Source organism: Silurus aristotelis (genome assembly GCF_946808225.1).
Source record: "Silurus aristotelis genome assembly, chromosome: 11".
In the NCBI taxonomy this organism is placed as follows: domain Eukaryota; kingdom Metazoa; phylum Chordata; class Actinopteri; order Siluriformes; family Siluridae; genus Silurus; species Silurus aristotelis.
This window is the reverse complement of record NC_139584.1, coordinates 17078065-17106046: the sequence shown is the minus strand read 5'-3', so window position 1 is coordinate 17106046 and position 27982 is coordinate 17078065. Positions and strand designations below refer to the sequence as shown.

General features: G+C 38.9%; 1 protein-coding gene across 9 annotated transcripts in view; it reads left to right on the top strand.

Annotated features, from left to right (window-relative positions):
• citb (citron rho-interacting serine/threonine kinase b) overlaps positions 1 to 27982 on the top strand; it is an 89965-nt gene that overhangs the window by 32066 nt on the left and 29917 nt on the right. For 5 of the 9 annotated variants that reach the window (XM_083554344.1, XM_083554342.1, XM_083554341.1 and 2 more), the window contains 21 exons: positions 312 to 482; positions 586 to 639; positions 726 to 779; positions 948 to 1088; positions 1658 to 1783; positions 2456 to 2551; positions 2964 to 3080; positions 4669 to 4778; positions 5251 to 5425; positions 5889 to 6086; positions 13353 to 13406; positions 14484 to 14681; positions 16267 to 16460; positions 16537 to 16672; positions 16881 to 16985; positions 19159 to 19299; positions 19430 to 19537; positions 25040 to 25238; positions 25458 to 25631; positions 25859 to 25882; positions 26188 to 26343. In XM_083554344.1, coding sequence (XP_083410470.1) covers positions 312 to 482; positions 586 to 639; positions 726 to 779; positions 948 to 1088; positions 1658 to 1783; positions 2456 to 2551; positions 2964 to 3080; positions 4669 to 4778; positions 5251 to 5425; positions 5889 to 6086; positions 13353 to 13406; positions 14484 to 14681; positions 16267 to 16460; positions 16537 to 16672; positions 16881 to 16985; positions 19159 to 19299; positions 19430 to 19537; positions 25040 to 25238; positions 25458 to 25631; positions 25859 to 25882; positions 26188 to 26343 — 2731 coding nt within the window. The remainder of the gene's footprint in view (positions 1 to 311; positions 483 to 585; positions 640 to 725; positions 780 to 947; positions 1089 to 1657; positions 1784 to 2455; positions 2552 to 2963; positions 3081 to 4668; positions 4779 to 5250; positions 5426 to 5888; positions 6087 to 13352; positions 13407 to 14483; positions 14682 to 16266; positions 16461 to 16536; positions 16673 to 16880; positions 16986 to 19158; positions 19300 to 19429; positions 19538 to 25039; positions 25239 to 25457; positions 25632 to 25858; positions 25883 to 26187; positions 26344 to 27982) is intronic. The other 4 variants (XM_083554345.1, XM_083554346.1, XM_083554347.1 and 1 more) reach the window with 2 other exon arrangements.

Here is a 27982-nt window from a genome sequence, read left to right as displayed (position 1 = left end):
TTACCTTTCATTAACTGCTGGCTTTATTCTGATTACATGTTTGTATGCAAGATTTTATTTATCCTTACTGTGCCTTTATAATATTTTCTTATTGCTTACCATTGAATTATTTCATTTGCAGTAACCATTTTACATTGTTGTAATGGATCTAGAGCCCGCCAGAAATGCAATGGGTGTAGGAATTTACTCTGGATAATAATAATTTAGTGTTTTATTTAAAGATCCAAAGACCTTAATGAAGTGTAACTTTTTTCTCTGCATGGATCTGCAGTGTTTCTAACAATTAGTACTGGAATTGTCTTGGTCTACAGGAGTATCATGCTCAGCTAGAAGAAATGCGAGTGTCCATCCGTCAGTTGGAGGAAAACCTCTCAGCTGCTCGGCGTCGTAGTGACTTATATGAGTCTGAGTTAAAGGAGTCCCGCCAGACTAGTGAAGAGCTGAAAAGGAAAGCAGCAGACTACCAACAGAAGATCCAGAAGGTCAGATCAACTCATATAGTGGGTTTATAAACAAAAAACACTTAATATCGATACAAATACAAAGGTCACTTATACAATTACATAATTACAAAATTTTTTATAGGCCAAAGAACAAGGCAAGGCTGAGATGGAGGAGCTCCTGACTAAACTGCAAAAGGTTTGTCAAATGTTTGCGCAATAAGTGTTCACTAGGTTTTCTTGTGCTTTAAACACACATTTTGATGTATTTTGTTCTTTACTCAGACCAATGAAGAGCAACAAGCAAAGATTGAGGAACTTCAAGACAAGCTAGACAAGGTAGTGACAATCACTTTACCTCAGAAATGCTTTTACTGATCACTGTTTTGTAGCCTTAAGTATATTAATATACAGTGTATAGCAGAAGTTATTCTATATTACCAACTATAGTGCAAAAATTCTCTTAAACATTGATTCTCTCACTCGCTTGGACTCAATTGGTCTCAGGCAGTGAAAGCAAGTACTGAGGCCACAGAGCTTCTGCAGAATGTTCGGCAGGCTAAAGAACGCCTGGAGCGGGATGTGGCACGACTGCAAACCAGAGAGGACTCCACTGACAGCCTGCGCAGACGCTTGCGTGAGACAGAGGTTAGATATATAAAAGCTAGATAAATAGCTGTTTAACCAAATAACCAGGCATTACATAGTCAAGTCAAGATTATTTCTATAGCGCTTTACACAACAGACATTGTCTCAAAGCAGCTTTACAGAAATCAACAGTCAAGGTGAATGGTGTTTATCCCTGATGAGCAAGCCGTGGCGACTGTGGCAAGGAAAAACTCCCTTAAATGTTATGATGAAGAAACTTTGAGAGGAACCAGACATAGAATCTGTAGTTTCAGATATTTTAGATTAATTGGTAATTTAATAGCATATTATGACATGGCCATTAAATGTGTATTTTAAATTCTTGATAATCATCATTATACAAAGAAAATATACAATTTATTTGTGTCTCTAAATTTAGCAAATATGAAATATGTTATTTTATAAGGATTTTTGTAGATTTTTTTTTTCAGTTTTAAAATAATGTACTCTGCTTAAACATTAAAAATAGAAATAAAGACAAATCATGAACTGTACATTTTTTTTTCTTTTTTATATATATTTTTAAACAATGATTCTGCACCATGAATGGGTTGTGTGTGATGGAGCAGGATGGCAGAAAAACTCTGGAGAATCAAATAAAAAGGCTGGAGATTGTGGAGCGCAGGGAGAGCAAACTCAAAGAGGATATCCAGACCAAATCACAGCAGATACAACAGATGGCTGATAAAATCATGGTAAGGGACAGCAGGTCACCTACTGATACACAAGCACACACATACTCTGTCTTTTCTGTCTGAATGAGCACTAGCCTGCACTGCTCCATCTATGCTCTGTGTGCCTGTCTCAGTTCCAGAAGGAGCAGACTGCAACCATGGATTTTGTTCCTTGTAGTTAGGATTGTGTTGCTACACTGATGCCACAAAAATGTAAAATCGTTTAAAATATCTCTATTTATTCTTTTAATGTGATCAATATAATTCTATTAAGTGTCACAATGTTTGGTGGTTACTAATTGTGGAAAAAAGTTGCCTAAAGACCAGTGGTGTAGTCAACAGCTTACACATGTATAAATAATAATTAGAAACAATATTTTTTTCTATATATTAACATGTGAGTAAATTGTGCATATACTAATATGGTTCCCATATTAAATCAGACAATTCACAAGCAAAAGAGAATAAATATCTGATTTTAAATCATCAACACATTAGACTCTCTTTAAGATAGAGAGAATCATAAATAGCTCCAAATGCTGATGGCAGAAAACACAAAGGAATTGTCATGCTAAAGCATTATTGAGCTAGGCCCCTTACCGCTGTGGAGGGGTTGGCTAGATTACACCACTAGTAGGGTTTGATCATTGCCTGTGTTTATTTAAATGAATAATTCTTGTGTTTTATTATCAGGAACTAGAGGAGAACTTGCGTGAAACGCAAGGCTCAGCTCAACGCATGGAGACTCATCTGGAGCAGAAAGAGAAATTATATGAGGACAAGATTAAGGTTGTGTATTAGCAAAATAAAAATATGAAAAAATATATTGATATTGCTTTGATTGATTTTATTGACCCAGGTGAGTCAGTGCTTATGAAATCAACATATATAAAATGCAAATAAGTTTTGCATAATCTACATTTGTTTAGTAATAAAAAAATTTTGCATCTTTAAATGTTCAGACACTATAAAACTTTCCATAAAGTCTATAAAAGATCTCCTCTTTAGCACTACAAATTGTCTAAAGGTTCACTGTATATAACTAATTTAAAGCATAAAAGATGACTGTATCCCAGCTGAATGTGCAGTGCATTATACCTTCTGCCTTTTTGTTTCAGCAGTGATTCTGGATTCTGTATTATTTGAAACATTAATTTAGTACACTGTATGAGTCATTCTTGCTGTTTTTTATGATTAAAAGGTTTTGGAGACCCAAATGAAGGTAGATTTGGCTGATAAAGAGCTCCTGGAATCAAAACAGGATATATGTGAGGAGGAAGCTCAGGAGAAAAGCAAGTTGATCAGTGAACAAGCAGCGGTAAGACCACTATAAAAGTTGTGATGATAGCACTTTTTGTTGTTTCTGTAGGTAGCTGTAGTATTACTGAAAAGTGCTGGCGAGTGGAATAGAATTTGAGGTAACCAAACCTTCAAATAAATAAAGCATAAGTTTATTTTTATTTTCAGTTTCTTATTTTTTAGCAAGTACTGCAGCTAGACTATGTATAAGGTAACGCATACAATACATACAGATATTGGAGATTATACAAGCATCCCCGATAAGATTTAGCAAACATTTAGATAATAGTGACAGAAGGAAGGTTTTACTCCTGCTTATGAGTGGATGCTGGTGGTATATTGAACTAGGGGCTAAAATCGGTAAATAGCTTGAGAATTGCTTTATTCAGGTTAGACAATACAATACCTCAAGGTACCTTCTTCTGATTCTGATTCTGATATTACCACTACTACAACATCTACTACTACTACTACTACTACTAATTATTATTATTATTGTTAATTTGTTCTTTTAAGAATAGACATTGTCCCATTGTTCACTGATCTACATCTACAATAGTTGGCAGCGCGTTAATGGCACTCGGACAAAACCACAAAAGGCCCTCCATCTCCTCCTGGAGTGCCTATAGCAACCTCTTTCTCTAGCAGTCTGCCCCTGTGGGCCAAATGTCCACACTGAAGGCCTGTCAACCGCTGGCAGATACACGGCTTGGGAATCACCTTCCTTGGCCTCTTACTGGAGCTCATATTGGATGCCTGCCACATCAGTCACATCAGTGACCTCAGTAGTTGGGATATCCAGGTTGACCTTTAGGGTGGAGCTCATCATGAGAAGCTACTTCCTCAGTTTGTTGACAGATTGAGCTGGAGCTCCTCATGGGAGGCTGCTGTCACCCACAGGGGTGAGATCTGCAGCCTGGGTCACCATGTTGACTGCTGGATGGAGATCCTTGTGTAGTTGAGCTGGCCCACTATAGAGTATCTATAAGGTTAGACCAAACTCCATCATGCAAAAAGATCTGTACTAACTGGCTAACAAACCCAGCCATTGTGCTAAAGTCCCTGTTACATTTGGCAGTCAGAAATCCATTAGTGAGCTAGGGCGGTGACCCTCTAGAGGAGGAACTTCAACCATTAACCCTTACTGGGACAACCCGAGACTCTGAAACTTAAACTGGCATTGCATAAAGAAATCTCTGACATGTTTATTACACCTAATACTGAGTGCTTGACATGTTACTAAATCATTACCAAAATAGGCTCGAATATAATTCAAATAGCTCTAAAATCTAGTAAATATTTTTTTTACCTGACATGATAACTGATAGGCTGAATTTACAGTGCTGGGCACAATACACTTACTGTGGCCCACAGTGTCATTTTATACCATTTTAAGTGTTTTCTTAGGACTGTAGATGGCGCTGCTGTATTTAAATAAAAAAATCCAAAATAAACCCAAATAAACCATTTGGTAAATGCAACTAAGATGTGGGCACCAGGAATGTATCCTTTATGCTTTTTTTTTGTATTTGATAGTGCAATACTGCCTTTAAAAAAAAAAAATACAATTCACCATTACTGCTTATACATGCCTCTTTCTCTTACAGACTATAAGTGCAATGGAGTCAAAGATGACCAGCTTGGAGCAGAGGATATCTGAACTCTCTGAGGCCAACAAACTGGCAGCCAACAGCAGTATTTACACTCAGAAGAACATGTAAGTTTAGAGTGAGACATCTGTAATTTTATTGTATTCTAACATACAATTAAAAGTTTAGTTTTATAAAAGCGCATTCAAACTGTTACCTTTATTCTATTTTCTATTTAAGGAAAATGTAAAAAATCTGAGAAAACCTATAGGATTTGATCCTGCATTTAATCCTGCAAATTTTATTTCAGTATTTTTCTTCAGCTCTTTCAGTGTACCTGGTTAAAATTATGCCATTAAGGTGTAACACAACAAAAAGTTTACACGAAGATTATAGCAAATGATTTAAGGGTGAGATTTAATTGATTGAGGCATACAGTAGACTGTAATCAAAATCTTTCAAAAATATCCATTGTCATTTTGAAATTCTTTACAGTATAATACAATGTACCCCTTCTGTTTTGAAAAATATACAGAATTTCATGGAATTTAAACAGACAGATTATTACTACTATTGCTATCCCTTTTTGCCGTTCCCCAGGAAAGCCCAAGAGGAAATGATATCTGAATTAAGGCAGCAAAAGTTCTACCTTGAATCTCAGGCGGGCAAACTGGAGGCCCAAAATGCTAAACTAGAGGAGCATCTGGAAAAGATGAGTCAACAAGAACAAACCAACAAGAGCCGTGTGCTGGAGCTGGAGGCCAGACTTAGAGAAGTATTAAATATTTTTTCTCTGCTTTGTTATTTCTTGCTTCAATAAAATCATGTTGGACAAAGGTTGTTGGTTGTTATGAAAGAAAAAATTGTGTTTAACATCTAGATGTAAATACTAGCATATTTAAAATTATGATTTATAATTATGCTTGTAGAGTGATTGGCTGTTTTAAATTGCCTGAAGGAGCAAATGTGTCAAAAAAAAAAACATTTCCAACAACCAATATGTGCCATCTTACAAAGCTCAGACCTAGGTGAAATTGTTCATTCCTTATTTTCATTAATCATCAGATTTACTTTTATTGATACATGGAGTTCTCTTAGCATAACTGTCAGGTATTTCTGCTGACAAAAATACTCATTTCATAATAATAAAGAGATTAAAAGTATAAGTAAGGTTTATAAGCACAAGGAAGTAATAGTAGCATATTATTCTATATTAATTATTCTGTTTACCTCTTTAGATTGGCCTGGAACATGAGGAGCAGAAGCTGGATTTAAAGCGGCAAGTGTCAGAGCTGACACTGTCCTTACAGGAGAGAGAGTCTCAAATCAGCAGTTTGCAGGCGGCACGCCATGCCTTGGAAAGCCAGTTACAGCAGGCCAAGACTGAGCTGGAGGAGACCACTGCTGAGGCAGAGGAGGAAATCACAGTTCTTCGGGTGAGAAAGTTTAATAAATAAAACATTTTTACCCCTTAAGCTTAAATACTTGAATGCTTCTAGATTAAGATTTTATAAACCAATATAAAAAAAAAAAAATTTAAATAAAAAAAACAATTTTGAATATAACCATACCACAGGAATGTCTTTTTCAGGTATATGGGAAGCAATGAAGAAATACTCGATACTAGAAAAATACAAGAGTAATATTGCAGCAGTGGTGGGCCATGCATTTGGTACCTGGGCCTTCAGTGGGGACTTACCTGACTTAATCCACCTCTTAATAACACCACTATCACATCTCAATTATTGAAACCATCAATACTATACAAAAACACAATATAACAACACAGCATTACAGAGAGAGAGAGAGAGGCATTTCGCATATGATGGGTGAATACTATTTTTCTAAAGCAAGCTCCAAACCTCTACACTACAACCGCAACTGTGCCACTTACATCATCTGGAGCAGTTCAGAATCAATATTTGTCTAATAACATGACAAAAACATTAAAATATTTTAATAAAATACAACCTAACCTAGATGCATACTCATTATTTATATGCATATGTCTGGAAGTGGCGAACAAACCCTTTCCCGGGCTCTGACAAGCTAGCTAGCTTCGTGGTTGGCTGTCCACTTCTCACGATGTCTAGCCTTTCTGGAAAATGTATCTTTAAGTATGCCTGAGCCCAAATCAATTTCTCTTCCTCCCTAGGCATATTTGTTCAATGTAATTGTACTAAATTTATTCCCAACAGTTTATTCTCTTCATTTCGTAGCATTTCTCTTGGCTGCACTGCTTTCAGTACGTGTATGGTTAGATTTTTTGTCCAATCAGATTTCAGCCTCTATGTGCTGCCATGTCAATCTAATCTGCCCAGGGCCTTCAAAGTCAGTAGTGCTGGCATTTTTATCTTAGTCTCTATAATCAATGGGTCTGTTTCTTTAACCAATCAGATTTCAAATTTGCCTCACAGGGCCAGCTAGCTGGCCCAGAATAGTGTCAGCATTTTTTCTGTTCTTTGATTGGTTGGTCAGAGGGAAACAGTTACAGCTAAGTTCGACTAGCAGAACACATCTGTAGCACGCTGCACATATTAATACATCTGAGTTAGACTTTTTTATGCCTACAGAGAAAGAGAAATTTTGTTTGGTCTCAGACATTCATAAAAATACATTTTGAAGAAAAGCTAGACATCCTCAGTAGAGGTTGGCCAACCCAGAAGCTAGCTAGCTTGTCTTAGCCCAGGAAATGGTTTGTTCGCCACTTCCAGACCAGTGAATACAAGCGGTACCACTGGCTTACAGCCTCTGATGAGCGATGCAAATAATGCGTATGCATCTCTGGTGAGTAGGTTGTATTTTATTAAAATGTTTATGTTTTTGTCATGTTATTAGACAAATATTGGTTATGAACTGCTCCAGATGTAGGTGGCACTGTTGCAGTTGTATTGTAGAGGTTTGGAGCTTGCTTTAGAAAAATGGTATTCACCCTCCATATGCGAAATGCCTCTCTCTCTGTAATACCACGTTTTGTTATATTGCGTTTTTGTATAGTATTGATGGTTTTTATAATTACGACGTGATAGTGGTGGTATTAAGAGGTGGATTAAGTTGGGTAAGTCCCCACTGAAGGCCCAGGTACCAAATACACGGCCCGCCACTGGTTTTACATTCGTTAAAAGGTTTTATGATCCCACTTCATATAATCTCACTTAGTGCTGAAATTGTTTTTAGCAGGTGGAGTGGTATTATCTTTTTTTATGTCTATAAAAATGTTTTTATTAGCAGTAGTAGTTTGGCTGTAGTTTTGCATGAGCAAATAGACATTTAGAGAATTTACAAAAAAGGAAATGAACATAAAGGTCATCTCGCTATCCACATCTTTGGATCTCTGGATATAAAATTTACGTAAACAGAAAATTCACAGAAAATATAAACCTTCACTCCATTTCAAGAAGTTAAAAGATGTTGATAACTTTCTCAAACTGTAAAGTTAATTTCCCCCCACTTATAAATAACTTAAAAGATAACCTTGACTATCAGAATTTACTTTTAGGATCTTTATTAACTTGAAGTAACACAAATTGAAAGAGCTATTTGTTTTCCAAAGATTTCAAAGATATCTTATTGCCAAAGCCTATTTAAAGTATTTAAACAATCTGATACCTGACCTCTTTGCTAATAAAAGAACCTCTGTGAAATATAAATATACAGTAGGAATATACAGTCCTTCTTACAACCTGGAACTGTCAGAGAGGTGACTGGAAGGACCCAAATGCAGGACGCAGGCAGATGTATACTTAAGAGTCTTTAATGAGAGCAAGGAGCAGAGACAAGTCCGACTGAGAATTTATTAACACCGGCAGCAAGATCATATAGAGCAGGCATGCAAAGTACATATACCCAGTCTAATAAACTCAAAACGGCAAAAGGAGAAAAACGTGCCACACTGACCAGTCCTTGCCTAATGTGTGGTAGCGCAACCAGTGCGCAGGACAGAGGAGCCGGGAGTGGCTTTAAGGTGAAGGTCGTAGAACCTGACGAAGGTCAGTGGGGTGGACGTTGCAAATGTCCTGGAGTGGGACTGCAGCGGACTAGGCCGTAGAGGCTGCCACACTCCGAGTGGAGTGAGCCTTGACCCCGAAGAGAGCGGGGAGACCAGAGGACTCATATGAAGATGAGATAGCATCCACAATCCACCTACTGAGAGTCTGCTTGTTGGCAGGAAACCCTTTCCTATAGGTGCCATAGCAGACAAACAGCTGCTCAGACTTCCTCCACAGACGTGACCTGTGAACGCACTGGACACAGTTGGTTTTGTTTCTCGTGGTCAGGGGCTTGAAAGGGAGGAGGGCAGAATGCCTGCAGCATGACAGGTCGTGGGGGAGCCGTGGGCACCTTAGGTACATACCCTGGTTTAGGGTAAAGGAAGGCATTGGCCATGGAACTGGACGGGGCCACGGAAAGGAAGGCACTGGGCGTGAAACTGGACGGGGCCACGGAAAGCTGTAGGTCCCCGACCCTCTTCAGGAAGGAATCCAGTTTTAATAGACAGATACCTAAGAGCTACCTCGGCTGATGGCTCGAAGGGGGGCACTGACAGAGCCGCCAGCACGACGGCCAAGTCCCACACAGGCACTCCGGTTTGCTTTCTGTGCCAAAGCCTCTGGGTGCCGTGCAGGAAACATGTTACCAAAGGATGTTTACCCAGTGACTGCCCAGCAAGCAGGGCACAGTAAGCCGTGATTGCAGACACGTAACCCTTCAGGAGCCAACCCTTGACCCTTGTCACCATCAAGGTGACACCAGGAGGAGACGGACTCCTTCCCAGCAAACTCCCGGGAGAAGCGTGATAGGGGAAAAGGCATACAGGCATAGCTTTGGCCATGTATGCACTATGGTGTCCAGCCCCAAGGGGGCTGGGTGAGTGTGGGAGAACCAGAGGGGACTGTGCAATGTCTCCTGAGTCGCAAACAGATCCACCTAAACTCTGTAAAACCTTTGCCATATCTGCTCCATCACCTCGGGGGGTGGAGTCTCCATTCCCCGGGTCTCGGCTCTTGCCTCGAAAGGGCATCTGCACTCAGATTTAAGCACCCCAGGATGTAGACAGCCCTTTATGAGGGCAGTGTCCTCTGGGACTACAGGAGGATCTGCCATGCCAGCCTGTATAGGGGCGAGATCAGATATCCCCTCTGGTGGTTGATGTAAGGGAGGAAATGTTTCAGAGCCAGAAACACAATCAGCATCTCCAGGCAGTTTATGTGCCACATGAGATAGAGCTTGTTCCACTGACCTTGGGTGGAGGGATGCATCCGTTGTTAGCATTATGCCACGACAGGGAGCTCCCAGGACGGGGCCCTGAGACAGGAACTTTCCACATATCTAAGGCTCAAAGGGCTCAACGTGGGACCTTGAAAATACAGATTGCCCTTTCGGGAGAACCCTCTGTCTCTGAGCCACCACTGGAGGGGTCTCATGTGCAGGAAGCCAAGTGGAATCACGCTGGACGCTGCTGCCATGAGTCCCAGCAGCCTCTGGAACTGCTTCACAGTAAGTGACTGACCTTCTCTCACTCTCTCGACTGTCATGAGGATAGCTTCAATCCAAGCGGGAGACAGCTATGCCCGCATCTTAATGTTTAGTCTTAACCGCAGCTCTATCATACAGGCGAGAACAACATTTCGATGCTGGACTGCCAGAAGCTCTGATTAAGCTAATATCATCCATTTGTAAAGGTGCAGGGTGAGAGCACCTATATTGGTAAAATTGGTAATATTGGTAAGCTTCTCCCCCGAAAGCAAACCTCAGAAACCTCCTGTGAGCAGCAAAAATGTGGAAGTATGCGTTTTTTCGATCTATCATGGCAAACCAGTCCTCGGACCTGATCTGAGCCACGACCTTCTTGAAAGTGAGCATCCTGAACCTGAGCCTCATAAATAAGTGTTTCAAGGAGCGTAGATCTAGAATCGGATGCAACCCCCCCATTCTTCTTCGGAGCCACAAATACTGGCTGTAGAAGCCAGACTCTCTGAGTAAAAAAAGGACCACCTCTTCCTTAAGAGAGTCGGCTCCACTGCATGCGCATTTTGTAGCTTCCTGGTCGTGTTTTGCTGTTGGCTGGATTTCACACGTGATTCAGAGCGTGAGCAACGTGGAAGCATTCCCAAAGCGTTGTAATGCAGCTTTAGTTCTTGAAAGGGAACTGGGTTGGAGAATAAACAGTATGCAAAAAAGTTAATCCAATACAAGTGCAGAATAGACAAAATCTGAATCTATAGCAACGTCAAAAATCCTGTTTTAATAAATGTTATATATATATATATATATATATATATATATATATATATATATATATATATATATATATATATATATATATATATATATATATGATTGGTTTTTTTCCACCTATGTATAGTCAGTGGGTCAGGGATCTTATGCATTACCTAAAAATAGAGAACCTAACAATTCAATATATCACAAAAGGTTGGAAAAATTGATTAAATTAAATGCTGCTTAAATTTCTTTGCTCCTCTCATGAAAATTATTTTGGTCGAGTTTTTGCAATTTATTTCATGGAATGATAGTTTAAGGAATAAGAATGTGTATTAGATGTGCAAAATAGTGCAATGAAGAGCTCTGTTGGAGCAATAGATTTTGTTATTATTGTTTGTATAATGTAATATATCAATAAAAAACACTAAAAATAAAAATAAAAAAGAATTTTGAAGACCAACAACAACAACTAAGACACAATGGCATTACCCGATATTATTTATTTAGGTCTACGCTCTAAAAAGTAGCCATTACTTCTACCTGTTTTATTGTCACAGTGGTAACTGGACCTCATGTCATTAATAGGCAAAAAAGTTTATCGCGATTAATCACATGATTGTAATGATTTAACCCACGATTAGTCGCAACAACATTGCACATTTTTATCTGTTCTAAATGTATCTTAAAATAATACTTTTCAAATTTTTTTACTTTAATCAACATGGGCACGGACATATATGGATGCTTTGTGCAAATGTATGTTTATTATTAGCGGAATGCCACTCAACCTGAAGCCAAAATATTCTTGTAAATGTTTCAGGTAATTTTTGTAAGTAATTATGGTGTTTTAATTTGCATAAATCATCAGGACACCAAACGGAACCTTTGCTATGTTTCCACACGTATGGTTAATGAGGTGATACCAGAGAAAATGTACCTCTTCTAACTGTCACACGGATTACATAATCAGAGAATATTTATTTGTGATGTGAAATTCTAAGTAGACAATTCAAGCTTTCTCTACATACATTTATTTTATCTGTGAGGCATGTTTTCATTGAGATTCAGGTTGTTTTATTTATGTGTATGTAAAGAGAGATGACAGAGACAGCAGAGAGCACCCCCAGTCTATTTTCTTAATTTTATAAAACCACAGTGTTTTGTTGTTATTATGAGTGTATACAAAGAAAAGTAGACACTTTACAGATTCAAATAATATGTTGCTCTTATCTGTATGATTACAGTAATACAGTAAATGTAAGTTTGTTTCACCGTTATAAGGAAATAAACTCCCCCAGAGGGTTCATTGTGACAGATCTTGGTGTTTGATTTGAGACTTTTTATGTCTGATAAAAAAATGGACGCCATTAATAAATACCGTTATTAAATTTGTAATAAAAATGGTCAAACAGTTAATCACACGTTAATCAAATTAGTGCCATTAAAATTAAATTGTGTTGACGCATTTATTTTGACAGCCCTAATTATTATACTAATACAAAACGAATTATAAAACACAAGTAGAGAAAAGATTATGATGATCAGTCTCTGTTCTCAGTCATGTTTGCATTGCTGACTTCCTCTGTCTCATCAATATTACCCCTATACTTCTTGTTGCCTCCTGTCTTGCTCATTGTTTGCTTTGTAAACTAGTTTACGTCTGTGGTGTGTAAGAGCCGGGAAACATTACACCAGTGGTAGATTAAAAAAGCCACGCAAAAACAAGAAATAGTTTAATGTATTTGTATTTGTACTGTACTTCATTACTTCCCACCTCTGAGTAGGTGTCACTTGATGCTGAGTTTCTTCACTAATTATGCTCTGCCAGGCCTTCAGTGCAGCTGTCTTTATTTCCAACTTTATTTCCAACTTATGCCTTTAGCATATGTAAATCTGAACAAATATATATATATATATATATATATATATATATATATATATATATATATACACACACACACACACACACACACACACACACACACACACACACACACACACACACACACACACACTATATACTTTCTAATTTCACAAATGTGAAATTTTATAATTTTTACAAATCTGGGCTCTCTGTGTAACTGTTTTGTTTTTAAAAAAGAATGTACCAAATATTTGATCTGACTGCATTTAAATTTTTGCTATTTCTAACATTGGGTTGTTTTGATTTTCACAGTCAGTGACATCTCTTTGGACTTAGTTTTGAGAATAAACAATTTTCTATGATTTTAAAATCAGATTAAGTCATATTCATTAATTACTGTGATAGATGGCTAATATAACAGTAACTTTGTCAGTATTCAAATATTTTTGGACCCGACTTTATTTCTAAAAGAATGCTAAACTTGTAAAGTTTTTTGCACTATAAACTTGAACCTCTGAATCTCCAATATTGCAGCATTCACCCCTGATCTCTCTAGCACATTCTTTCATGTTCTAGAATGTAACTTATGTCTTTCTTTTTCTTTTTTTTTGTCAAGGCTCACCGCGATGAAATCCAACGAAAGTTTGATGCCTTGAGGGACAGCTGTGCGGTATGTTTTGATGCCCATGCCAATTCCAAACATTATTCATGTTCTGATCACATCAGGGTTGCCAGATTTTTTCTATTTTGCTTTTAGGACAGAACTGCAGTGCATGAGCTTTTTTTTCTGCTTTCATTATGCTGTTTTGAGGTTTTATAATTAATAAATTTGTCATTTGCTTGCTTTTTTCCCCTTTCTCAAAGAAAATGGGATGGGGGTCACAATTAAATAGATCTTTTGATGTGCACATTAAATAAACAAATTATGGTCATTTGATGATACTTATTGTTAAATTGTTTATCTGAATGTTTTGTGGCTTAAAAAAAATATAACAGTGGTTACTTGACCTTAAACTGATTTATGGTTTTTATTTGTTGTTTGCACCAATATTGCATAAGAAAAATATATTCAATGGAACATATCTACATTTTACTGAAAACTCACAATCAGTATTTGTGCAAATACATTTTTTGTTCAAAGAATTCTTTTAACACAATTATTTCAAAGGTATACAACTGAATGATTTTTTTACAGCAGAGTTTTAGATTAAAATGATAGAATAACCAGATTCTGTGTCACAAACTACAATCTTGGTGTAAACATTGTCCAGGTATGAAATATTTTACTGACTTTTCTATTTGTCACTGTCACCAAATAAAAGCTAGATTAATCACTTTAATTTGGGGCAGTTACATTCCATAGACCAAATCTCAAGTAAAAGCTTTATTCTGCAATACCTTTGGGTTTTTCCTCATTGTTATTTAATTTATAGCCATTTTTCTTCTTATCTTGTTGCCTTACTTTTACTGTCCACCCACACACAAGCTGTTTGTGTGCTTTCACCATGGCTCAAGACCAGCCAGTGCCACATTTTGTGACAGTGCTACCATGTTGCTTTATTCTGAAGTTTGTTTCTCCTGTACCCTTTGCACCCAATCTATTCACTGTATTTGATTGACTTTGGATAAATAAGATATACAAAGAATAACAGTGGTCCAGGCAGAAATAATATTTTTTAATTATAATGAAAGCATATTGTACACTTGCCCTGCTGTGAATATCTCATATTATCTTGGTTCTGTTTAGGTGATAACGGACCTGGAGGATCAGTTGACTCAACTAACACAGGAAAATGCAGAGTTAAATAGGCAGAACTTTTACCTTTCCAAGCAGCTAGATGAAGCCACAGATGAGAATGAAGAGAGATTGCAGCTTAGCCAAGAGGTAGATCGGCTGCGCAGAGAGGTGGCTGACAGAGAGATGCACCTCAACAACCAGAAACAAGTAAACACACATACATACTGTATGTACATACACAATTACATACAGAATCCATTGTTTCTTCCTTTTATATTAGCATTTTGTAAGTCACTTTCACTGTTTGATAAAAAATAATTAGATGGTGATTTGTGAAAATGCATCCACACACCCAAATAAATTCACTAAAGCTGATGATAGAAAATATGATTGAAAATAATACAATATGCTTCCTTTGTGTCATAGCATCACAAATTGTGTATTGAAGAGCAGAGTCTGGGTGTACTTTGCTTGTGTGTGTGTGTGTGTGTGTGTGTGTGTGTGTGTGTGTGTGTGTGTCTGGGGGGGGGGGCATGTGGGTGTGTAAAAGAGAGAGAGAGAGAAAGAGAGAGAGAGAGAGAGAGAGAGAGAGAGAGAGAGAGAGAGAGAGAGAGAGAGAGAGAGAGAAATAGAGAGAATCGCATGTGTGTGGGAGGTAGTTCATGTGGGTGTGCGCTGTCTCAGTGCTGGATGTTGTATAACACAAGCGAATGGTAATCATAGGCACTTGTGGGAAGGAGAGATGTGTCATCAACACTCTCAGGTCCCTTCTGCTCAGCTTTGTTGGACATTGCAGGGGCATCTACACATGGATATATTTGGAGCATCTTTTCACATTCTTTTTCTCTTTCTCAGCATCTTTTCTTCTTATTCTGTGTCATTTTAATGTAGTAGGATTTGAAACAGTAAAATTAAAAGCTGTTACAGACCTGTTCAATTAACACCAAGCTTATGTCAAAGAGATTTGATATAGCTTGGGTTTAGTGTTGCATAACACTGTATGTAAAACTGGGAAGCAGGCACGTAAGAAAAATAAAAATTTTAGCCATTCTATTGTTAATAACACAAGGCTGCACTAGATTATAAGCAACTTTGTATTTTTATTTATTATATTTATAGATAAAGTTTAGAAATGCATTTCTGAAACACAGAATGTACTGTAGTCTTGCCAGTGCTAAACACGTTTAAATCACTGCCCCACAGTACAATAGAAATTAAAACACAAATGGGAATTTGCATTTTACTGTAATAATACTAACATGGTTCAGTAAAAACAGCAGACCCAGAGAAAGAGTTCACATAAGTTATTTTTATTTGCCCTTGGCATAGCAAAAAAAAAAAAAAGATGGTAAAATTTCTAGACAAACCATGTTGCAACTTTACAGCTCACCCACGGCAGTCTGCTTGCTCTTTTACTTGGCTCATAGCAACATGCTATACACATGCACGCACACACACACACACACACATACACACTAAGCTCAGTGTTCAGAGAGAAAGAGAGACAGTTCACATAAACATAAGTGTGACACTGTTAATTACTTATCCTGCTTGTACCCCAATGCCCCCCTTCCAGTGCAGACACCCAACTGTTACATACTGAATTTAATGTGACAGACTGCAACACCACATATTACCTCTTAATGAATAATCAATAAGTCAGAATGAATTAGTAATCTGCATGTGGGTGTACTGTGTGTGTGTGTGTGTGTGTGTGTGTGTGTGTGTGTGTGTGTGTGTGTGTGTGTGTGTGTGTGTGTGTGTGTGTGTGTGTGTGTGTGTGTGCATATAGAACATAGAGACTCTGAAGACGACATGTACCATGCTGGAAGAGCAGGTGTTAGAGCTGGAGACTCTGAACGACGAGCTGTTGGAGAAAGAGAGGCAGTGGGAGAGCTGGAGGACAGCACTGGAGGAGGAGAAAGACCAGGCAGAACGCAGAGCCCGTGAAATACAGAGACAGCTGGACAATGAAAAACAGAATAGGTTATAATCCACAAGTCCACATAAGCACATATTTTAGTCCACAGTTCTCTGACTTTCTTGATCGGTCTTTATTTAGGTTGCGTGCTGATCAGCGCAGCTCCGAGTCTCGTCAGGCTATTGAGCTGGCAGTAAAGGAGCACAAGGCTGAGATCCTGGTACTGCAGCAGGCCTTAAAGGACCAGAAATTGAAAGCAGAAGGCCTCTCTGATACAGTATGTTTTTTATTTGTTTCTTATATCTGGCATGAAGACACATCCAGACTGATGCAGCCAGATAACTTTTATCATATGCTACAATTTATTAATTAGTTGATGAATTTAATCATTTGAAAATCAACATGTGTCAGGTGGTGAGATGATTTATCTAGTATTTTGTCTGGAAGAGAAAGAATGAATGTTACTTATTGTTACTATCCTTTAGCTGAGTGATCTGGAGAAGAAACACTCCATGCTGGAGATGAATGCACGTAGCCTGCAGCAGAAACTGGAGACTGAGCGAGATCTTAAACAGAGGATGGTGGATGAGGTACTTAACTGTTTTGCTGGGAAGTTAATTTTCCTGTGAGAGAGGATGTTTGTGTCTGAACTTACAGTCAGTTCTGCAGTGATGACATACATAAATTTAGTGGTGTTGGTGAATATGCAACCCAAAACATTAAACCTCTTTGTTTACACACCATCCCACCTCCCTAAGTAGCATTCATATCCCTTAATCATATAAGAACCATGGTTTTCAATATTTCTGAGAAAAGCTCTCTAATTTGATGGGCAAATACACAACTATACAATAAAATGTTGAATGTTCACCAGACTGAACTGCAATTTCACAGTGATACAGAAATAAAATACAGAAACTCTGTGAAAGTACTGTATCTTTTCTTACTAATATAAATATTATTTCTTACTGTAAATATATTGTACTGTAATAATCACTTGTAATCAATTACAATTGCAATTGTACAATCACAAGTACAATTTGCTGTACTGTATTATACAGCAAATTATTAAAAAAATGTTTTAGCTATTAATGCATATAAACAAGAGAACCCTGGAAACAATGATTATTTATTGTTATATTAATGAGAAATTAATGAGTATGATAAAAAATTGCAGATTAATTCAACTTGTAGAATTACACTATATGAACAAAAGTACTGGGACACCTGAATTTTTAAGCCATATTGGTTCTTCTTTTTAACACAAAGTTGGAAGCACACAATTGTAAAGGATTTCTTTGGGTAGATATGTCATTTTGACATAGTAGGATTATAGCAGTTCTTACAGAGCTACCCAATTAACACCAAATAAACTTTTTTTCAGCTTCTCCCATTGGGGTCCCCAAAGCGGATCATCCGCATGTTTGATTTGGCACGTTTTTTTTACGCTGGATGCCCTTCCTAACGCCTCCCCGTTTATCTGGGCTTGGGACCAGCACTAAGAGTGGCTGGGGTTGGTTCCCTGACCGGGGATCATCCTAACCACTAGACCACCAGGGACACCCAATTAACACCAAATACATTTAAAAAAGATATGATATAGCTGAGGTTTACAGGTGCATAATACTGCATGTGCAATTGGGAAGCAGTCTTGTTTCAACAATATTAATGATTATTGTACTCTTCACTCGAAACACTAAATCGTTCTTTTCCCTACTGCAATTTATAAAGTAATTATCTAAAATATTGCAATAAAATCTATAATTACAAAAACAATTTACAATGAAAATGACACTATAATTTGAATTTGCATAATACTTTGTAACAAACTGGGCAGTAAATGGTTCAAGCTAAGTAGACCCAGGATAAGATTTCACAAGAGTTATTTTTATTTGCACTTGTGCTCTTAGTATTGCAAAAATACAAAAAAAAAGAAAAGGAAGAAAGGAAGGAAGGAAGGAAGGAAGGAAGGAAGGAAGGAAGGAAGGAAGAAAGGAAGGAAGGAAGGAAGGAAGGAAGGAAGGAAGGAAGGAAGGAAGGAAATAACAAAACAAGCTTTACTTTACAGCTTACCCATGGCAACAAACATACACACAAATACCTACACACAGCTCACTGTTCAGAGAAAGGAGGAAAGAGAGAGAGAGAGAGAGAGAGAGAGAGAGAGAGAGAGAGAGAGAGAGAGAGAGAGAGAGAGAAAAAGAAAGAAAGAAAGAAAGAAAGAAAGAAAGAAAGAAAGAAAGAAAGAAAGAAAGAAAGAAAGAAAGAAAGAAAGAAAGAAAGAAAGAAAGAAAGAGTTCACAAAAACATAAGCATGGCCTTGTTAATTTGTATACTGAACACAGAGATAAGATATATGATGATATCTGATTACAAACCTACTGAACATCTTTGGGATAAATTGGAACGCTGACTGTCTCAGGCTCTCTTACCCTATATCAGTATTTTCTAGTGCCCTTGTGGCTGAATGAGCACAAATCTCAACAAGCACACTTTAAAATCTAGTGGAATATCTTCTCAGAAGTGTGGTGGTTATTATAACAGCAAATGGGAAGTGGATGTGGATTGGAATATTCAAAAATCACATACTAAGGTTTGGTTAGGTGTCCACAAACCTTTGTCCATATAGCTCATATTAAACTTCGCATTTTTGCAAACATGGGTATAGCAAAAAAAATCCTGTTGAACTACAACACAAAAAATGCTGATATACTTATTTTTGTTCCTGATTTTTGTTTTGTTTGTGTGTACATTCTTGCGCAGCAAGCAAAGCTACAGCAGCAGTTGGACATGCAAAAGAGTCATATTTTCAGACTGACTCAGGGTCTGCAGGATGCACTGGACCAGACTGACCTGCTGAAGACTGAAAGAACAGACCTGGAGTATCAGCTGGAAAACATACAGGTATTCCCCCTGAAATAATTATCAATTCATGGCTGAAAGTGTGTTCATAAAGAATTAGTCAGTATTAAAAACAAAATTCAATCAAGACCCTAAAAGAAAAAAGTAAACACGTTTGCATAAACTCTTTCAGGCAGCATATTCTCATGAGAAAGTGAAGATGGAGGGCACCATCACCCAGCAGACCAAGCTTATAGACTTCCTGCAGGCCAAGGTAGACCATCCCTCTAAGAAGAAAAAGGTCAGAGTCTGCTGGGCATTCGTCTCATTACCCCATAAACTAACTGCTTGCTGGAAATAATGCTTCTCTTTGAAGCCATTATTAATTGTCCCTATAACCACTTTAGTGTGGTCCAATTTTGCATGACTATGGTGTATTGTGTCATGAAGCAGGCAGAATCGCAAGTTTTCTGTTTTTTTATACAAATGAAAGAAGCAGACAAACCAAATAACTAGGCAATATTAAGAAACACGAGGCAAATGATCAGTTGATCAACAATGTCTGTGTTGTCTGTGTTTGCCACATCAAATTCCAATTCTAACAACGGGCCCACTAAAACCATTATAGTAGGGTTAGTAACATCATCAGCAGACATACTGAATTATTATTGTTTTTCTTGAACATCTGACTTGTGCATTTGATGAAAAAAAAAAAATCCATTTCACTGGATGAACCTTTAATGGCTTGTTAGCTAGCTGACCAACTATCAGTAGTGTGGCTAATTCGATCTATTTCTCTTGCCAGAGCAAATATAAACAAATTATTCTGCTATATTGTGTCTGAAGTGTAAGTTGCATATTATATATTATATTTCTTTTTAATAGATCCCTTATATAACTTGAGCAAAATTGCAGTTAAACTAAATATCAATATGGATGTGTGTGCTCAGTCTGTGTCCCCATGCTTATACAGTAGCTGAATCACAGATGTGCTGATATCCAGTATAATTGCACTCCTTCTTGTGTTATATTATGTAAAAAAAGACAAACAACTTGGCATGGATTCTTCAAAGCGGTAACACTAAAGCTATACATTGCAAAGTAACCCAGTAAGACTCAAAGTTATTTAAACAGAGTAGTGTTATTGCAAACAGGTGAGTTCTATTAGTAATCAGGTGAGCAGGGATAGATGCCTGACTTGAGTTTTCGCTCAAGCATCAGAGCTGGACAAATACAGGTGCATCTCAATAAATCAAAATATCAGTAATAAGTTGATTTATTTTAGTAATTCGATACAAAAGGTGAAACTCATATATTATATAGATTCATCACATACAGTCTGATATATTTCAAGTGTTTGTTTTCTTTTTAATTTTGATGATTATGGCTTACAGCTAATGAAAACCCAAAATTTGTTATCTCAGAAAATGTAAATATTGTAAAAAAGTTCAATATTGGAGACTCGTGGTGTCACACTCTAATCAGCTAATTAAATCCAAACACCTGCAAATGTTTCCTGAGCCTTTAAATGGTTTCTCAGTCTGGTTCAGGCTACATAATTATGGGGGAAGACTGCTGACTTGACAGTTGTCCAGGAGAAGATAATTTCCCCTGCACATGGAGGGTAAGACACAAAAGGTCATCGCTAAAGAAGCTCGCTGTTCACAGAGTGCTGTATCCAAGCACATTCATGAAAAACTGAATGAAAGGAAAATGTGGTAGAAAAAGGTGAAACAAAGCCTATTCAAGAATTTAGGATTTACAAAGGATTTGCAGTCAGTGGTGGTTTGGTAGTAGTGGTCCACTGTGTTCTATCAAGTGCAAGATCAGCACAGCCATCTACCAGAAAGTTTTAGTGCACTTCATACTTCCCTCTGCTGACCAGCTATATGGAGATGCTGATTTCATTTTCCAGCAGGATTTTGCACCAACTCACACTGCAAAATGCACCAAATGTTGGCTTAATGACCATGGTGTTGGCCAGCAAACTCACCAGACCTAAATCCAATAGAGAATATATAGGGTATTGTCAAAAGGAAAATGAGAAACAAGAGCAGTGCTACTTCCTCAGCAGTGCCACAGACTGATCACCTCCATGCCATGCCGAATTGCGGCAGTAATTAAAGCAAAAAGAGGCCCTACAAAGTATTGAGTGCAAATATAGTAAATGAACATACTTTTCAGAATTCCAACAATTCACTAAAAATGTTTTTTTGATTGTTTTAATTAAGTATTCAAATTTTTTTTTCAAGCGTCAATTTTTTTCAAGTCAATTCAATTTATTTTTATTTATATAGCACTTTTTTGTCTCTAAGCAGCTTTACACAGATAATGTGGTGATAAAAAAGTTATATGTTCTTTATAAGTAAGTTTGTCCCTGATGAGCAAGCCGGTGGTGACTGTTTTTGTTAATTGTGAGCCAAAATCATCAAAATTCTTTCGGCTGCTCCCATTAGGGGTCGCCACAGCGGATCATCCGTCTCCATACCACCCTGTCCTCTACATCTGCCTCTTTCACACCAACTACCTGCATGTCTTCCCTCACCACATCCATGAACCTCCTCCTTGGCCTTCCTCTTTTCCTCCTACCTGGTGGCTCCATCCTCAGCATTCTTCTACCAATATAATTCATGTCCCTCCTTTGCACATGTCCAAACCATCTCAATCTCGCCTCCTTTACCTTGTCACCAAAACATCCTACATGCGCTGTCCCTCTAATAAACTCATTTCTAATCTTGTCCATCCTCGTCACTCCCAACGAAAACCTTAACATCTTCAGCTCTGCCACCTCCAGCTCCATCTCCTGTCTTTTACTCAATGCCACTGTCTCTAATCCATACAACATCGCAGGTCTCACCACAGTCCTATAAACTTTCCCTTTCATTCTTGCAGATACCCTACTATCACAAATCACTCCTGTCACTCTTCTCCACCCACTCCACCCTGCCTGCACTCTTTTCTTCACTTCTCTAACACACTCTCTATTACTTTGCACTGTTGACCCCAGGTACCTGAACTCCTCCACCTTTTCCAGCTCTTCTCCCTGCAACCGCATCACTCCACTGCCCTCCCTCTCATTCACACACATGTACTCTGTCTTACTCCTACTGACTCTCATTCCCCTTCTCTCCAACGCATATCTCCACCTCTCCAGGCTCTTCTCAACCTGCTCCCTACTCTCATCACAAATGACAATATCATCAGCAAACATCATAGTCCAGGGAGACTCCTGTCTGACCTCGTCCGTCAACCTGTCCATCACCACTGCAAACAGGAAAGGGCCGATCCTTGATGCAGTCCAACCTTCACCCTGAACCAGTCTGTCGTACCTACTGCACACTTCACTGCCGTCACACTGTCCTCATACATGTCCTGCACCACCCTCACATACTTCTCTGACACACCTGACTTCCTCATACAATACCACACTCCTCTCTCTGCACTCTGTCATACGCTTTCTCTAAATCCACAAATACACAATGCAATTCCTTCTGTCCTTCTCTATACTTCTCCATCAACATCCTCAAAGCAAATAAGGCATCTGTGGTGCTCTTCCTCGGCATGAAACCATACTGTTGCTCACAGATGGTCACCTCTTCTCTCAGCCTGGCTTCCACTACTCTTTCCCATAACTTCATGGTGTGACTGATCAACTTAATTCCCCTGTAGTTACTGCAAGACTGCACATCTCCTTTATGCTTGAAGATCGGTACCAGCACACTTCTTCTCCATTCCTCAGGCATCTTCTCACCTTCCAAAATCCTTTTAAACAACCTGGTCAAAAACTCCACTGCCATCTCTCCTAAACATCTTCACGCTTCTACCGGTATGTCATCTGGTCCAACCGACTTTCCACTCTTCATCCTCTTAATCGCTGCTCTCACTTCCTCCTTACTAATCCTATCTACATCCTGCTTCACCAACTCCACATGGTCCAACCTTTTCTCTCTCTGATTTTCCTCATTCATCAGCTGCTCAAAATACTCCCTCCACCTTCTCAACACACTCTCCTCACTAGTCAAGACATTTCCCTCTCCATCCTTTACTGCTCTAACTTGCAGTACATCCTTCCCAGCTCGGTCCCTCTGCCTGGCCAATCGGTATAAATCCTTTTCTCCTTCCTTTTCCTTGGCTTTCGCCACATCCCTCTTTACCTGCTGCCGCATCTCCTTGTACTCCTGCCTACTTTTCTCATCACTCTGTCCATCCCACTTCTGTTTTGCCAACCTCTTTCTCCTTATGCTCTCCTGCACTTCCTCATTCCACCACCACGTCTCCTTGTCTTTCTAGTTCCAGATGTCACACCAAGTACTTTTCTAGCTGCCTCCCTCATCACTCCTCCAGTAGTTGCCCAATCATCCAACACCTCTTCACACCACCGAGCCTCTGTCTGACCTCTTCCCTGAACCTCACACTACACTCTTCCTCCTTAAGTTTCCACCATCTTATTCTTCTTTCAGTCCTCACTCTCCTCCTCTTCTTCTTCGCCTCCAAAACAATCCTACAGACCACCATCCGATGCTGTCTAGCTACACTGTCCCCTGCCAACACCTTACAGTCTCCAATCTCCTTCAGGTTGCATCTCCTGCATAGCACATAGTCCACCTGTGTGCACCTTCCTCCACTCTTATACGTCACCCTATGATCCTCCTTCTTCTTAAAATAAGTGTTCACCACTGCCATTTCCATCCTTTTAGCAAAATCTACCACCATTTGCCCTTCCACATGCCTCTCCTTAAAACCATACCTACCCATCACCTCCTCATCACCTCTGTTCCCTTCACCTACATGCCCATTAAAGTCTGCCCCAATCACCAATCGTTCTTTCCTAGGTACACCATCTACCACGTCATCTAATTCACTCCAGAATTTTTCCTTCTCCTCCATCTCACAGCCAACTTGTGGAGCATAGACACTGATAACATTTATCATCACCCCTTTAACTTCCAGTTTCACGATCATCACCCTATCAGAAACTCTCTTCACTTCCACTACACTCTTACTGTACTCTTCCTTCATAATCACCCCTACACCATTTCTCTTTCCATCCACACCATGATAAAACAGTTTAAACCCACCTCCAATGTTCCTGGCCTTACTCCCTTTCCACTTGGTCTCCTGAACACACAACAGATCTACCTTTCTCCTCTCCATCATATCAGCTACCTCTCTCCCTTTACCCGTCATAGTACCAACATTTAAAGTACCAACCCGAACCTCCACTCTCCTACACTGCTCCTTTTCCTGCCGTCTCTTTAGACGTCTTCCTCCTCTCCTCCTCCTCCTTTGGCCAACAGTAGCCCAATTTCCACCGGTACCCTGTCGGCTAACGATACCTGTGGCGGTCATTGTTAACCTCGACCGATCCGGTATGAAATTCTCATTTGTGATCCGCATATTTGATTTGGCACGTTTTACGCTGGATGCCCTTCCTAACGCAACCCTCCCCATTTACCCGGGCTTGGGACCGGCACTAAGAGTGCACTGGCTTGTGCATCCATAATGGCTGGGTTCCAAAATCATCAAAATTAAAAGAAATAAACACTTGAAATATATCAGTATACGTGTGATGAATCCATATAATGAGTTTTACTTTTTGTATTGAATTACTAAAATAAATAAACTTTTAAATGATATTCTAATTTATTTAGATGCACCTGTGTATATATAAACCAGACAGAGAAACCGAAGTTGCCTGAATATTTAAATATCTAGACATTCTAACTGAGTAAGGGTGATTTTTAGCATATCTCAATACATCACTGGCCCTGGGCGGTTCACTCTGGCTCTGCTTTGTGTACAGGGCATCTTCGGTGGCAGGCGCCGGGAGGACCTGTTGGCAGCACTGGCAGCCCAGGGTCAGACCCAGACACCCTCCGTGCCTGTTGTGACCCCTGTGCCCTTGCAGTACAGTGATATGAAAGCAGCACTGGATAAAGAGCGTGCCCGCTGCTCTGAGCTGGAGGAAGCACTTCAAAAGACACGCATGGAACTTAGAGAGGGTGTGATGTAGTATACATTGAACCTTTGAAGATACTTCCTACTTTATGCTTAAAATCTTAAAAAGTTACATTTGATGAAGTAAATATTTTAGCTTAAATCATACTGCATTTAACTGTCACTTAGTTTCAAACAAAGAAGCTACTTGCTATCAGTAAATGTGCAATGCAGTGGTTAGCTTTTATAATTCTCATTTGGTCCTCATGCTCACTCTTCTTTAGCCGTGCAGTTTAATAAAGCACTGGAACATGGTGGTACTCCTGCCACTCCTGGTCTGGCAAGGCAGCAGCTCATGATGTCAACTAAGTCTAACAAATCCCCTGAACACCAGCCCAACCCTTCCAACCTGCCACAACTCAGTTCTAGCCGCAGGAAGGAGACATCCAACACTGATGGTTAGCACAAAAACACATTTTTTATACGATTCTTTATATTGTGGAATTAAGCAATGTTGGGTAATTCCTATGTGTAAAATGAGAACAATTTTTTTCCATTTCACTAATCTGGTCATTTTGCCTACACTGTAAATAGGAGACCAGTAAGGAAAAAAACATTTATATGATCTTTTTTATATATATAAATTAAAACTGTCTATTCTTATTTCCCATTCTTTTTCCTGCAGAAATAAGAAGAGCCACTTCTGAAAGTAAGTTTTTATGCATTTGGCTAAGAATTCTTTTGAATACTTTGTTCTGAAGATAAGCTTGTTGTACAGAAAAATAAAATTTTTTTTTTTTTTAATACAAATATTTTTTTTTATGCTGCACAAAAAGATTCTTCAGCAGTATAAACCTATAAGATTAGTTAAATTATTATTAAATTGTGCAATTTATTATTCTATTATTTGTTGTTCTACAGCAATCACATTAGAAAAGCAGTGTTATGATGTGTATATTAATGGATGTTACACAGATGACCAAGTTGTGATGTTTTTAACTGTTTACTATTTAGAATATGTGCGACGTGTAAAGGAGAGGCTACATCACAGTACTCATGGCAGTCACAGCACTCCACACCGGTTCACCCAGGGTCTCAACATGAGGGCAGCCAAGTGCACTGTATGCCTAGATACCGTCCACTTCGCTCGGCAGGCGGCTACCTGCATTGGTACGCTGTCAAGACATCATTGTTAATTCACAATGATGTGTTATACAGTAAGGTCCAGTCCAATTAATTGTTTATTGATTTACGTGTGAAGTGCTAAAGCCATTTTTTTGCCTAAAGATGGTTATTTTTATTCTAAAATGCATAACTTAGACACACAAATTAGAAACGATACTGTGGCTGTGGGCAGGGAGCTGTGGGTGGGGAGGGGGCAGGTCAATCTGCAGGTAACATGATAAATCATGCACACACAAACACCCACCCACAAACACATTTGCCACTTGTCACACCTTTGTAAACAAAATCACTTTTTCAATATGTGTAAGACTAGCAAAAAAAACCAAGTGTGTGTGTTCAGTGTTCATTTCGTCTAAATAAGTGATCCAGTTACCCAGTATAAAATGAGTATACAAGGACATTGAGAGCACTTCAGTAACTTTATTTAACTTGTATATTTTATATGAAGTAGACCTTTGGGATATTTTTCATACAGACCAATGGTGCTGCAATCTTCTTCTACTTTTTGCTTCTCCCATTAGAGGTGGCCACAGCGAATCATCCGTCTCCATACCCCCCTGTCTTCTATATCTGCCTCTTTTAAACCAACTACCTGCATGTCTTCTACCAATATACCCCATGTCCCTCCTTTGCACATGTCCAAATTATTTAAATCGCGCCTCCCTCACCTCGTCTCCAAAACGTCCTACACGGTCCCTCCAATAAACTCCTGTCCATCCTCATCACTCCCATTGAAAATCTCAACATCTTCAGCTCTGCTACCTCCAGCTCCGCCTCCGGTCTTTTAGTCAATATCACTGTCTCTAAACCATACAACATCGCAGGTCACACCACAGTCCTATAAACTTTCCCTTTGACATACCTCCACTTCTCCAGGCTTTTCTCAACCTGCTCCCTACTTTTACCACAAATAACAATATTATCTGCAAACATCACAGTTCACGAACACTCCTGTCTGACCTTGTCCATCAACGTGTCCATCACCACTGCAAACAGGAAAGAGCTTAGTGACGATCCTTGATGCAGTCCAACCTCCATCTTGAAGCAGCCGGTCATTCCTACTGCTCACTTTACTGCTGTCACACTGTCCTCATACATGACCTGCACCACCCTCACATTCTTCTCTGACACACCTTCTTCATACAATACCACAACTCCTCTCTTGGCACCCTGTCATTAGCTTTCTCTAAATCTACAAACACACAATGCAACTCTTTCTGACCTTCTCTATACTTCTCTGTCAACATTCTTAAAGCAAATATTGCATCTGTGGTGCTCGTCCTGAGCATGAAACCATACTGTTGCTCACAGCTTTCCCATAACTTCATGGTGTGACTGATCAACTTAATTCCCCTGTAGTTACTGCAGGTCTGCACATCTCCCTTATTCTTAAAGATTGGTACCAGCATATTACTTCTTTATTCCTCAGGCATCCTCTCACTATCCAAAATCATTAACAATCTGGTTAAAAACTCCACTGCCATCTCTCCTAAACATCTCCACGCTTCTACCAGTATGTCATCTGCTCCTACCGACTTTCTACTCTTCAACCTCTTAATCACTCTCACTTCCTGCTTCACTATCCACATAATCCAACCTTCTCTCTGTCTCATTTTCCTCCATT